The sequence below is a fragment of the Thermobia domestica genome, chromosome 6 (assembly GCF_964235325.1).
Source record: "Thermobia domestica chromosome 6, izTheDome1.hap1.1, whole genome shotgun sequence".
In the NCBI taxonomy this organism is placed as follows: domain Eukaryota; kingdom Metazoa; phylum Arthropoda; class Insecta; order Zygentoma; family Lepismatidae; genus Thermobia; species Thermobia domestica.
In genome coordinates this window covers 218,195,695-218,209,571 of record NC_137459.1, presented here as the reverse complement: position 1 = coordinate 218,209,571, position 13,877 = coordinate 218,195,695, and the positions used below count along the sequence as shown (strand labels likewise).

At 35.1% G+C, this 13,877-nt stretch overlaps 1 protein-coding gene across 6 annotated transcripts in view; it reads right to left on the bottom strand.

The window, feature by feature from the left end:
* The window catches only part of Cdc14 (cell division cycle protein 14), a 1,408,510-nt gene that overhangs the window by 278,741 nt on the left and 1,115,892 nt on the right, over window positions 1–13,877 (bottom strand). For all 6 annotated transcript variants that reach the window (XM_081762627.1, XM_081762626.1, XM_081762628.1 and 3 more), the window contains one exon: window positions 6,232–6,429. In XM_081762627.1, the coding sequence (XP_081618753.1) occupies window positions 6,232–6,429 (198 nt within the window). The remainder of the gene's footprint in view (window positions 1–6,231; window positions 6,430–13,877) is intronic.

Here is a 13,877-nt window from a genome sequence, read left to right as displayed (position 1 = left end):
GATACTCTCATTAGGCAAAAGAAATTCTGAGTCCACGCAACTAAAAGAAATCCACATATGGGTATTATCTTATTGTCCCAAACATTCTTTTCTAAAGTAATGCCAAATTTCATATTGTAAAAAAATGCTTCTGCCAGTAGGTCTTTGCGTAAGAACAATCATATTGAATTTATGATGCTTTTCAAAGAGAGTTATAATCCCATATTAGTCACTGGTACGTGAAAGTAATATGAAGCATTAATACACTCCTGTGTATCTTGCAACTAATTTGACACTCATAAGCACTCCCAAAATAAAATTTGGAATTCATATCAGTCCTTCCACTATGAATCTCAAAGGTACCAAATTACCCTCCGTGCCCTGTCCCTCCTGTTACCAAATAATATTCCAGATTTTTACTATCATAACGGCAAATTTCACATTAATTGACAAATATAGCTTCTTCTGTATGTCCCTGCTAAGGATATTTATCGTAAATTTTTAATGTGACTTTTGGAAGGGGGGGCTGCAGTTCAATATCAGTTACTGGCACATGCAAGGAGCATCGAAATATTAATTTTGTATTATGTGTGATCAATCTGACACACACTGGGATATTCCAAAATAAAATTTGAAATTATTATAAAGATCTACCAACTTATGGTTCAACCCTGTACCCGCTAAGGCGGTATATTACCAAAATAATATTCCAGATTTGACAAACGCATAACCCGACGCCAAGTTTCACACTAATTGAGAAAAAATCATTCTTCTATGTCAATACTAAGGATATTTATTGTGATTTTTTTATTTTTGAAAGAGGGCTATAGCCCCATATAAGTCACTGACCATGCAAAGAGCATTGGAATATTAATTCTGTGACATTTGTGAAAACTCTGACGCTCATTGCCATTTCCGGAACAAAATTTTGAATTTTTATAAAGATCCATTATCTAATGCTTCTCCCCCTGTGACCCTCTAAGGCGGTGCGTTACCAAAATAGCATTCCAGATTTCAAAAACGCATACTCTTTTGCTACAATTACGCCAAATTTTACATTAATTAACAAAAAATACCTTCTTCTCCTATGTCCCTACTAATGATATTTATGGTGATTTTTTTATTTTTGAAAGGGGGCTGTAGCCCCATTATGAGTCGTTTACTTGTAAGGAGCATTGAAGCATTAATTCTGTGACATTCGTAATTAATCTGACGCTCACTGGCATTCCGAAAATAAATTTTGTGATCTTGGTAACATCACCCACCACCTTTTTATGCCCCTTGCCCCCCCCCCAAATGGGAGGTCTTCCCAAAATAATGTTTGAGACGGCTTTACTAGCTTTGTGAATGAGTCTTTTTTCATTTTGTAACAAATACAACTCATTTGCTACAAAATTTTTACGAATAATTCTTAGAGAAAACTGCTTCCAAAATTTAACATTGGATCTCCCATAAGGAAAATGAACTTTTGTGTTTAAACCCCCAAAATGAGTGCTAAACAGTAATTTTCTCTTATTTATGGAACATTGTATATATATATATATATATATATATATATATATATATAGATAGATAGATAGATAGATAGATAGATAGATAGATAGATATAGATATACGGGGTATAGATATATAAGGGCCCTATTATTATTAATAGCTTAGGGCCCCATCAAACCTAAATCCGGCACTGCTGACAACCTAGACTAGTTTACTTTGAGAGCGCAGCGTATTACAGCCATAACTGAACCATTCTAGGATGAATGAAATACGAATACCAGATTAAATAAGAAATGATTTGTCAGTTTTCACTACCGAGAGTTAATCATCATTCAGATAAACAAGAAAAGAGAGAGACGACGAAAAGAGAACAGTCGTCTGTACAAGTATTACTGTTACCAACATTTACGCATGAATCTCTAGATACTTGCTAACATCGTCCTGGTATCTTCGAATTTTAGGAAGAATTGCAAGAATGTTGCATTCTTTTTTCTTCTGTGGAACTTAAGAGACATATTTCTTTCCATCTTCCTCAACACATCTTCTGTAAATAATGGGCTCTTATTTATAGTTTCTTCAGTATTCTACAATCTCCTTTGTAGCTTGATGGACTACAATTTCAAAGCTACCGTTATTTTTCATTTCTTTTGAACCTAAATACTATTTTCTTAACTGAAATTAAATATCTTGTGAACTTTATATATCCTCACGAATGTATTTTTCTCAGAAAGAATATTTGCCTAATATTCTTAAATATAAGCTACGTGGTATTTCTATTCATTGAATGTATACTGCAAGAAAGCCACCATCATCCACCATGATATCAACCTCCTGGAGTTCGGAACCGAAGTAATTATAATTTGTTTAAGGAATTTAGGATTTAGATTTCTGAGCATTCGGCATCTATGGCCACTTATGAGGGATGGCGTCACGTATGAGGGATGGCGTCCCTCGGCGAGAACATTATCCGTGGAAAGGGAAGTAAGAAAGGATTAAGGAAGCGGCCTGGGACCTATAAGTGAGGTACCACCCCGGTATTTGCCTAGTGTGAATGAGGAAAACCCAGGAAAACCTCATTCACGATGGCTGGCCTGAAAAATCTTTTTACACTTTTTCGAACGAGTGCTCCCACCGGGAATCGAATCCGGTGCCACTCGTACCGAAGGCGAGGGCGTTAGCAAATACGCTAATTGGGGCCTATAATTTGTTTAATAATCTCCTTTTATGATATATACCAAAACTGATTTTAACATGTGGAAAACAAGCCCTCTCTATATTTCTCTTCTTACATCTTTAGTCATGTTACTTTAAGATTATTTATTTTCATTAATGCTCTATAACTCATTCACTGTAGCGATTTGTTCTAGAAGTCATTCTGCGATACGATATTCCCGCAAAAGGTGCTTTGAATTAACAATGTTTTGAGATTACGTTGACGTGTGTTTTGAACTGCATTCTTCCATGCTGCGTGATGGTACAATTCTAAACAGTGATCCGAATGTGTTTTTCTGTATATACTGTACAGAATCTAATTATCACTCATCATGAGTACCACCATATGCAAACCTCATTTGTCCATCCTTCTTCTATTTTCATGAGTACAGAATTTCTGTAATTATGTGGTGAATGATACACGTTATAGTTGGTAAAGAAAGTTTCCAATGTACCCAACTTGCATACATTCATTTATTTATTTACCTTTAGGGAAAACCGACCGGCATTAAGATACGAAGTTTCTTATGCAAAGACAAGGAGACTTACGGAAGTGTCACTCACCGATTTGAACGAAACTTTGCACACTTGTAGAACATCGAGAAATAATCGACAGATATTATTTTGTTTCGGCAATGGTGGAAGTTTAAGGGTGGAAACTACCCTTTGAACGTTAGGAGTGGTCTCTAAGCGTAGACCAAAAACAACCATTTAATATAGAAGAAAACACACTGCCAGGGGGTTTCAGGATAGCTGGTTCAGAATCTGACGTCAAAATTACAAAATTCAAAATGGCGGATCCAATATAGTGATTACAATTACAAAATGTCTTCTGGTTCGAAATTCTCTGCAGTTAGCCAAGAACATAGTTGGCAGAGATTACTGCGAGGAAGTTGCAGACCAATTTGAAACCCTTTTCTGTTCTCATTTTAATGGAAGCTTGATTAAATTATCTCTGCACCTCTCACTATAGCGTTTACGAGATAAACAGTAGAAAGTGCGGCACAGTCAATAAATCCTATGACTCACAGCTACACCATACAACCTTCAATTTCTGAAAATGTTGTTCTGTTATCACCATTGTTAATTATTTTGTAGGAAAAGAATGGGATATAATCCAAAACAGCCTCTTTTATCTGAATGTCCTTCTGAAAGCATCAAATTCGTGAAAAATTGGGAAATCATGGTTTCAAGAGGTTTTTCTCCCAGTGTCCATTTTGTTATTAGATTCGTGGAGTGGTCGTAATGAATCAACTTTTCAACCTATTTTACGAACAAAAGAGTACCTAAAATAGAAACCATTCGGCACTAACAACTGGTAGGATTCAGCTTCTTGATGTGTTTGTCTTTATGTCATGGAAAAAGTTTCTTGTGACACTTTACTGATACTGTCCTCTACAACTATAACATAAATTTACATCTCCGTAATAATATAATTTAGATCCAAATCACTGATACATAATCAGTTTTCTTCTCCCAGAATTGCAAATCCTATTAAATATGCATGATACAAAAACATGTGAACAAGTCTTCTCGGGCTAGCAGCCAGGTAAATAACGTTATATTGTGCGACGTTTCGAGGGCTGACATCGTCCTCATCTTCAGGCGAATATGATGATAGAACTGCTAGCACGAGAAGACCTGTTCACAATACGTAGCCAGGAAAGCTTCAATAGATACAAAAACAGTTATTTGGAAGAAGATTGTTCTGCATTTTGCGATTTGTCACAGTTATTACCTTAATAAGGTGAGTTTGGAGTAAACAATGTTTATGCATCACACACTTATTATTATTATTATTATTATTATTATTATTATTATTATTATTATTATTATTATTATTATTATTATTATTATTAATATTATTATTATTATTGTTATTATTATTATACGAAATATCATTACTGTGAAGCGTTTTCTCAATAAATCCATAACTATAACAATTGAGAATATGTGAAGTTCTGACATAATGAAAGGCGACGGAACTCACTATACATAAGCACCCCGAATAGGAAGAAGTGTAGAGACTCGCTTCAATCAAGCATTCCTTTAAAATAAAGCGGTTTCAAGTCAATAGGAAGCGATTTCAAATCGGTCTGCAACCTTCTCGCAACAACCCGGCCAACTATAATTGTTCTTGGCTGACTGCAGAGAATTTCAAACTAGAAGACTTTTTGTAATTGTAATCATTATATTGGATCCGGCATTTTGAATTTTGTAATTTTGACGTCAAATTCTGAACTAAGTGTCCTAAAAAAAAACCCTAACAGTATGTTTTCTTCTATATTAAATGATTGATTTCTGTCTATGGTTAGAGACCACCTCTAACGTTCAAAGGGTGGTTTCTACCCTTAAATCTTCACAATTGTCGAAACAAAAAAATACGTGTCGATTACTTTTCGATGTTATATAGGTATTCAAAGTTTCATTCAAATCGGTGAGTGACACTTCCGTAAACCTCCTTGTGAGACGAAAGGGTAAACGATTCTCCGCAAGTGCAAAATTAGGTAACAGATTAGGAAGGAATAAAAACATTTACGTTTTTTTTCTTTCCTGTCCCTATTTGCCTGAAGACAAAATGCGAATTTGAACACACAAATTATATATATATATATATATATATATATATATATATATATATATATATATATATATATATATATATATATATATATATATGGCAGCTGTTCAACATAATTGTCCAGTGCTTGTAAATCACAGACAGCTACTGTTAAAAGCATAAACCAAATGTGAGGTAAAAGAATGTTAGAATCTGTATCAAATGGAACGTTCTGCTTGCTCTACAGGGCAGCCTACTACCGAACATTAAGGGGTCTCTCGAAAATGTTAATGAAAATGTATGCAATCTGAAACATGAAGGGAAAAAGACATACAGAAACAATTATCTTCTGTAGAAAAATGTTTTCTAGGTGGGACACTGGTTAAAAAACAGCCACCATTTAACTGTGAGTTTTTCAGTCAGACAAAACGCCCAAAGTTACAATCACAAACACTAGTGATAAAAGGATGAAATGAGAAAAAAATGAAGGAATATGTCAGAAGGCACAGCAAATCAAGCGTTGTCCTTATCCAACAGGATCCTTCATCATGAGAGCTTGGGATAACCGGAAAATTGCAAATGGGATAATGCTCCACATGACAAGCTTTGTCCTACAATGGTTGCTTGTCTTTCCATGATCTTTTCAATTATGTGTCAGATGACGTGCCTTGTAATATAAAATAGTCATGTAACCTGTAGGACTCCATGATATGCGGCACTGTCAAGAAAGTAGAACGCTCCATTCGACGCGTCGTTTGATATTTTCCTACTTTTTGTTTCTTCCTTTTACCTCCAGGCATTTGTGATCTGTAAGCAGTGGGCGCTTTTAATGAAACGCCCACACTATTTTCTTGAGAATAGCAAGATACATACATAGAAACATGCACGTCAAATTTACCAGCATCAGTGTTGAAATACAGTAAGATGATTCAAGCATAATGTCTTGGTATTTCTAAATTTTTAAAATTAATCAAACCATAATTTACCTTTTAGAAGTTGCACTAGACGCACGCGAAGTTCTTTTACTTATGACAGTTTCTTTCTCCTTAGTATGAGCAGCTGCTATTGTTGAGCTTACTTTTGTCGCCTTCAAAGGTGACAGTATGCCCTGAGATGATTGTGTTTGTAGTCCTGTTCGGAAAGGCTGAGATTTGGCTCGGGTATGAGGTCGTCCATCATCCACACTATCAAGATAAAAATTAAGTATTTTTTAAAGTACAGAAATTAAAATTCATTTTTTTAAAATGTAACAACCTATACATTTCTGTTAAGTTTATAACAGAATGAAGTGAAAGCTGTATATACAGAATATGAAAATTTGTGACTAATAACTATACATATATGACATTATTTCTGTGGATACTGGATTTGAATTTTATCCCAAGCTATGAGTGTTAAAGAAGTACTGGTTTGATTCTGCTCCTTCTCCCCGCCAAAACAAAAGAAGACCAAGATGTGCTAATTTCTGTTAATGCGCACATAGATAAACAAAACAAAATTTACTAAACGGCAATAAAACATAAACAAGAATAATATGAAAATGTAATGGTAACACCTCTTGTATAGTGTGGTTTCAAAGGGCAAATTTACACTCATATAAATAAACTTCCCGTTATGGGAATTTCTTATGTAGAGGTAATATTGCGTTTTTAGTTGTATGATATATGAATATCGTTTAATTTTAGTTTAACGTTCTTTTCAGCACCGAAACTGTATGAGATGGGTCAGGATATATAAAGTTTTAGTTTTAAAGTCTATGAAAAGAAGTACCATGGGCTCACCAAGGTAACGAACGATATTATATATATATATATATATATATATATATATATATATATATATATATATATATATATATATATATATATATGTAAGGAAATGAATAGTAATCATTCTAAAATGTAAATACAATAAAATTATTAAAAAGCTTTTATTCATAAGGCCATGACTATCCATGGTTCTTATGCTATATGGTTGATTCCAAGTTATTACAATATATTTGAAAAAAACAATACTACAGATAAAATTAACTACTTTTCTCACTAAAAAGAATTATTTAATAGATTGAAACAGCCAGTGAAAGAAACTAGAATTTAAGGAAATAAGAAATGTGTTTAAGGTTTGGTTTAGTTTACGTAGACCATAAACTACCAGAATACTGCTTGCTGAGCAGCTTCTAGAATCCAATTTGCTCAGGCAACCTGCCAGAGGAAATTGTGAGAGGACAACTCAGCGTTGCCAATTCGATATTCATGGCACCATATCGAGAGTTTGAAGGGAGTGGAATACCTCAGCGAATGTTTCTGACAATGTAGTTTAGATTCGATACCAAATTGTAGGTCTATGTCAATACCTTAATGGCTGAGTAACAAAGAGACGTGCTTTCTGGACTTAGAAGCCAATGCTAAATTCCTGGTAGAAATAGGATCCCTCGGATTAAAACCTGAGTAACAATTTGTGTTCCACATTAAAATATAATTTATTTTTTATTTTATACCTTATTTGTTTCATTATAATTATTGATTGGTATCTGCTCAGCAGAGCCCTGCACGGGTCGGACGCGCCCGGTTCGGCCCGGTGCCCGGCCCGGCCCGGCCTGACCCGTTTCAAGTAATATCAAACTGGACCGGGCCCTAACCGGGCCGGGCACATTTCGGGCCGTATCGGGCCGAACCGGGCCAGGCACATTTTGGGCCGAATTGGGCCGAACCGGGCCGGACACATATCGGGCCGAGCCGGGCCGGCCCGGATACTCTGAAAAGCGGTTCGGAAACTAATATTGTCAGCCTATTTGGTTTTTTTTAATGTCCTCCACTACCTCTATTTTTGCCGTGTTCGTACGTTCTTACTGTCAGCCTATGTTATTCGTAATGTGTTAGGGAAACTGACTCTTTATTCAAGACTGCGATGTACTGGTAATACTACTACTATTACTACTTCTACTATTACTACTACGACCACTGCTAATACTACTACAACTACTACGACTTCGCGTCAGAGTTGACATGTCTGGTGGTACCGAATTTACCTTCTAAATACAGAATAAAATGGAGAAATGCTAGTTATTATGGCCGGTCTGCGTAGAATGTGAACCGATGCTTGATCTACGAGGGAGAACAGTGGCTCAGTAGAAAAAACACTCACATCTGGTGCTAGAGGTCGTCGAATCAATCCCTGATCATGCTATGTGAGCTTTGTGGTGGACAAACACCGTGTGCGTGGGAGTTTCTGGGGTGGTCCCGCTTCCTCCCACTGTTTTCTTTCCACCAATTCATCCCATCATCATCCATACAGCCTGAGCCGTAGTTACCTAAAGAACGTATGATAAAGTCAAGCACTTGACCTAGTAAGTAGAATTTGGTACGCTACCATTGGACCACGGAGGCCAAAACCATGAACTGGCGTGCTCATAAGATCAGTGCAATTTGTAGTAATGTTCAATTAGCAAGGCAAATATCGAATGGTGTTACATGTTCATGTATTGCTTATAGTATTATGCTACAAATATAACAAAATATAATGATCAAATAAATCACCAAGTCGCCAGGGTCGATTAGGTGTTCTTGGAACGGTGGCTCAGTGGTTGAGCGTTCACCTCTGGTGTATGGGGTCCCTGGTTTGATCCGAGCTCTCGCCAAGTGAACTTTGTGGTGGACAAACCCCGTGTGGGGGGTTCGCGGCGTTCTCCTGTTTCCTCCTACTTTATTCATTCCACTATTTCATTTATTTCTCATCATCATCGCCTCCTTTAGCCTAGTTGGCATAACTTGGAACCACCTACGAAGAAGAATAAACTAATGGATTGGGAAGATAGACATTCAGTCTCTGATGAATTTGATGATGAAGTAGACATCTACCTCAACATGTCATCATGTGTAAGAGAACTAGATATACTGCAGTGGTGGAAGCAACAAGAACAAACATTACCAAAATTGTGTAAATTAGCGCGTCAGTATCTCGTCATCCCTGCTTCTAGTGCGTCTACTGAAAGAGCTTTTAGTACTACAGGCTATATAACTCAGGAACGGAGAAATTGATTTATTGATTTATTGACATATCAGGCACAGGCCTAATTACAGTGTTACATAGTATATACGTTATACAGATTATGTAGGTTAATAAAAATATACTCCATAGTTCTGGATAATCACAATAACATTTTAAAACATTTTTCTGACCAGAACAAAATGAATTATTTAATAACTATACTATTTTTTTTACAGTTTCAAGGACCTAACGTCCTCTTCATCAGACATTGAGAAAAGACAGATGACAGCAAATCTTATATCTTCCTCAGCCGTTAGTTAGCATTTTCATTTATATAATTTTAATTGTTTTTTTTATATATATATATAAAATTTTAAATTTGTAATATGTAACAATATTATATAATTACATTGTTAATACATGTTAATTGTCAATGCAATTTTACAATTCTATTAATCTTTATATAAAATAAAATAAAATAAAATAAAATAATAGAAATTTGAAAATATTCAAATTGCACTAATATTCTTATGCATTTTTCTTTTCTATCAGTTCTAATAATTTCTCCCATTACTCATGTATATTTATACCACTTGTCCAGTTCATTAAGTTCTCCTCTTGTTCTTTCTTTATTCTTCTTGCTTCCTTCCACTTCCTAAGAATCTTTCTTTTTTCTCTTTCTAAACCTCTAGCCCCTTCCCAATCTATCATATGTCCCGTTTCCTTCACATGTTTGTAAATAGCATTATTTTCTCTTTTCATTCGAACATCATCTTTATGTTGTTTCAATCTGTCCATGAGCCTTTTTCCCGTCTCCCCTATGTATTTCATGTCACACTCACTACATTTCACTTCATAGATAACTCCTTCTTCTTCCTCCTCTATTTTGCTTTCCCTCCTTTTCTTTTTCTTCCTTATATAAGTTATATAAGTGTAAAAACGTGTGCAGTTTGTGTAAAAATAATAAATCAATATTTCTTCTCCTGAGTTCTAATGTTTCAAATTTAAAATTTTCAACAAGGTCAATGTAGCTTTCAAATTTCGGGTAGAATTTTGTTTTCTTAAGTGTAAGAAGCCTTAAAAACTTATTTTGAGTAGGGGAAGGTCGTCTGGTATAGGACAGCAGGTGGTATCGGACAAAAGCAGTTTTCGTTATTTCCCGCTTAGGACTGCACCTAATAAGCTTACAGTGAGTTGATCGGAATGAATTAACCAAGCCCACACCATAGTGGATTTGTCCCATGAACGGCGTGTCTCGTGCTTCAAGGTTTTTGTATTTTTGAGAGTGATCAGGTGCATGGAGATAGATTTATGTGGCTATAACTTATTACAAAATAAGTGTTTTGATATATTATCGTTATCACAACATTTATTAGGATGTATATATTATAATTTAGGAGTATAGTTGCATTCGTGTTGTTACAATCCGGTAGATAGCCATTCATACGTTGCAAGTCATTCGGCTGGTATTGAACAAAGTGGAATCGGGTGGTATCGGACATTACATTGGTAAATAAACATGACGTTTCTGGCTTTTTCAGGAAACCATTGGGAAAGTACATGGCAATTGGGATGAAGAAAATATAAGGTTGGCCATGGATAAAGTTATTTCCAAATAAATGGCACTACGTGTAGCCGGTTTTAGATTTAGTGTTTCTAAGAGTACATTAGGAGATTGTGTCAAAAAAAGAAAAAAAACTGTTGAAAGGAAAAGAAGCCTTGCTTCTTGGATAACAAAGGCACGTTTAGTAGAACGTTTGATTGCGACCAAGAGGAAACACTATACAATCATGTAAAGGCTTTGGATAGTCAACTAATGCCACTAAGCAAACCAGAATTATTAAAACTAACTTACAAACTTGCTGAAAAACTAAACATCATAATCTGTGGGAAGTCTTTTGATGAAGATTGGATGTAGTGCAACGTATATAAAGACTGGGTCCATGAGCAATATACCAATGTTGATGACACACTGTTTTATCATTGCGATTTGTGTTACAATAAAAAAATAGGTGGAGATGAGACTAAGAAGTTTGAAATTTGTGTTTTACTTTTATTTTAGGCTGTTTCAAAGCCTAATAAAACTGTATTTTGTGTATAAGAACTCCTGTAAGTAAACAGCTAGCAATTGTAAGTGGTTCTATAAGTAATTGGTTTATTAAATTACCTCAAAAGAGCGATTATCTATAGTTTTATGTTTGTCCGATACCACCCTCCACTTTTTAAGGACGCTAATTTCTATTATCTTTGATTTTTTACAAAAATAAATATTATTAGTTTCTACCTGTCAAATCACCTTTAGCATGTTCTGTATAAGATACCAAGGTATCGTTTTGTGCATTAAGTAATTGGATATAAGTATTTTTCAGCCTGACAGACTAAAAAAAGCTAAGGTGTCCGATACCAGACAACCTTCCCCTACGCTTAATCAAGAATGAGTATTTCTGTATATTAGGGTTCCATATATTACTACAATATTCTAATTTCGACCTGACGTATGCATAATACAGTACAATTAAAGTTTGGTCATTTTGGAAATCTTTACTGACTCGATAAATATATCCAAGATTTTTGTAGGCTTCTTTGCAAATAGTTCCAATATGTTGAATAAAGGATAATTTTGAATCAAAAATAACTCCCAAGTCCCTTATAAAATCAAGCTTTTTCAGTTTTTCCCCTAAAGCCTGGGACTGTTGACTCTGTTTCCGTGCTATTCGATGCGTACAATGACATACAGTAAAGCGATGTTCATTTTACACTATTGGTTTCTTAAGAAACCTTATATTTTCATTTTCTTAATATCAACTATCCCTTCTATTATATGTGATCTTAAGAGGCATTTATGATCAGGGGTGGACTGGCTATGTAAAAAGGGCGCGGCCACATACTCTGGGAGGGCGCCGTCCATCCGAGGCTTTCGCTTGTATGGAATATCCCCTCCTAATAAAAGGAAGTGCCGGGGGGCTTCCCCCGGAAAATTAGTACACAAAAAACAACAAAAGATTAAGTAGCTATTGCAGTTAATCACGATAGAATTATACAAATTCAATATTTTCATAAACAAACAAAGCGACTTTGAGTACTAAATATATTAGGCCTATATAAATCTGCACACTTTAACTGAGACTACAAAAATCACACCAGTTGTTTAAATTCTTCGGCTACATTTGTTAACAGCCTAATTATAACTGAAGATTTGAGTTAAGTTTGGAGCTTATGCTATTTTTCATACTTCTGTCCTTTTATTGCTATGCTCATTATAACATTAACTTATTTTTCATCTATTTTTAAAACCGCTGATAAAAAGTATACACGAAACATTTACTACAAATTAACAAAATTAAATTTAGAATTATATACCTACCTAGCGAAAAAAAGAAATTCAAAAACAAAACTGAAAAATGAAAGTAAAGTCACTGCTTTATGCTTGAAGGAGCCTTCGCATCTCCTTGCTTTTCTCACACATTTTTGTCAATAATAAGATTGTTGTCTATTTTGGTCAGAATGTCTCTTTCTGAGTTCATCAAGAACAATGATTCCAGATGTTCATATGTAAGTCTTGAACGATGTCTTGTTTTTATGTATCTGAGCTTTGAAAATCGCTCACAGGACACTTGTGTTGCTGGTAATGCAAGGAGATACTTATAAACTTGGAATAATTCTGTGTAGAGTCTTGAGTACATATTGTACTGCAGAATCACATCGAAGGCGCACTTAAAGCAAGAATTAAACTTCACTCCATCACATTTTATAGACCTTAAATCCACAATATCGTCAGTCGGCCCCAAATATTCCTCTTCATCCTCCATGAAATCTTCAGAAAACTTGTCCTCTTCAATCAAATCTTCAATCGTACGAACCTTAACAGCTTCTTGATTCTTTTCTTGGTTCTCATAAGGGGATTTTGAAAACTCTTCCCACATTGATGAAAACGAAAGAAGCTCTTCTTTAAGTCTTCCCTCTTCACAATCAGGAATTAATTCAGTGATTCTTTACAGTGACAACGAAGCCAGACTTAAACTCTTGAACTTCTTAGGATCAAAAGACTCTAAATCTAAGCTTTGATTTTCAGCAAATCGTTCCTGCATGCTGTTAGAAATTTGGTCTAGAACACAATTGAAAACGGTTACTTCAAATCTGTATTTACTGTCTTCAATTACTTCATCAGAAGCTAATTTCCCTGCCATTTTCTTTCTTTTTCTACATCTTACCTCAGGCAATTCTGTTTCTATAATAACTTGTTCTAGACTAGGAACATCTGTAATGAGTACTTCAATACTATTTGACATTTCTGTTGCAAAGTGTTCTGCTGCTTTGTAGACTTTGTCCAACTAGTCCCTAGCTGCTTTCAACTTATTTTGAGTTGAGGATATCAGGCGCCATGCTTGAACATAGTCTAAGTGTTTTTGTTTGCAAGTAGTCTAATAAAGGTGTGGTATGCTGAAAAATCAATAAAAACATCATAACCACAATGCTAGTCTCAAAGGAGCACAACTTTTGAATGAGAGTCATTGCATCGTGTCTCACTTTGGAATTGAATTCTTGTGAGTTGCCAATCACACTTAAAGCTGATACGAGTTCTACATATACTGGTTTTGATTTTCTTGGTCTGGCATCCTTTGAGTCGGGTGCCCAATAATGAAAG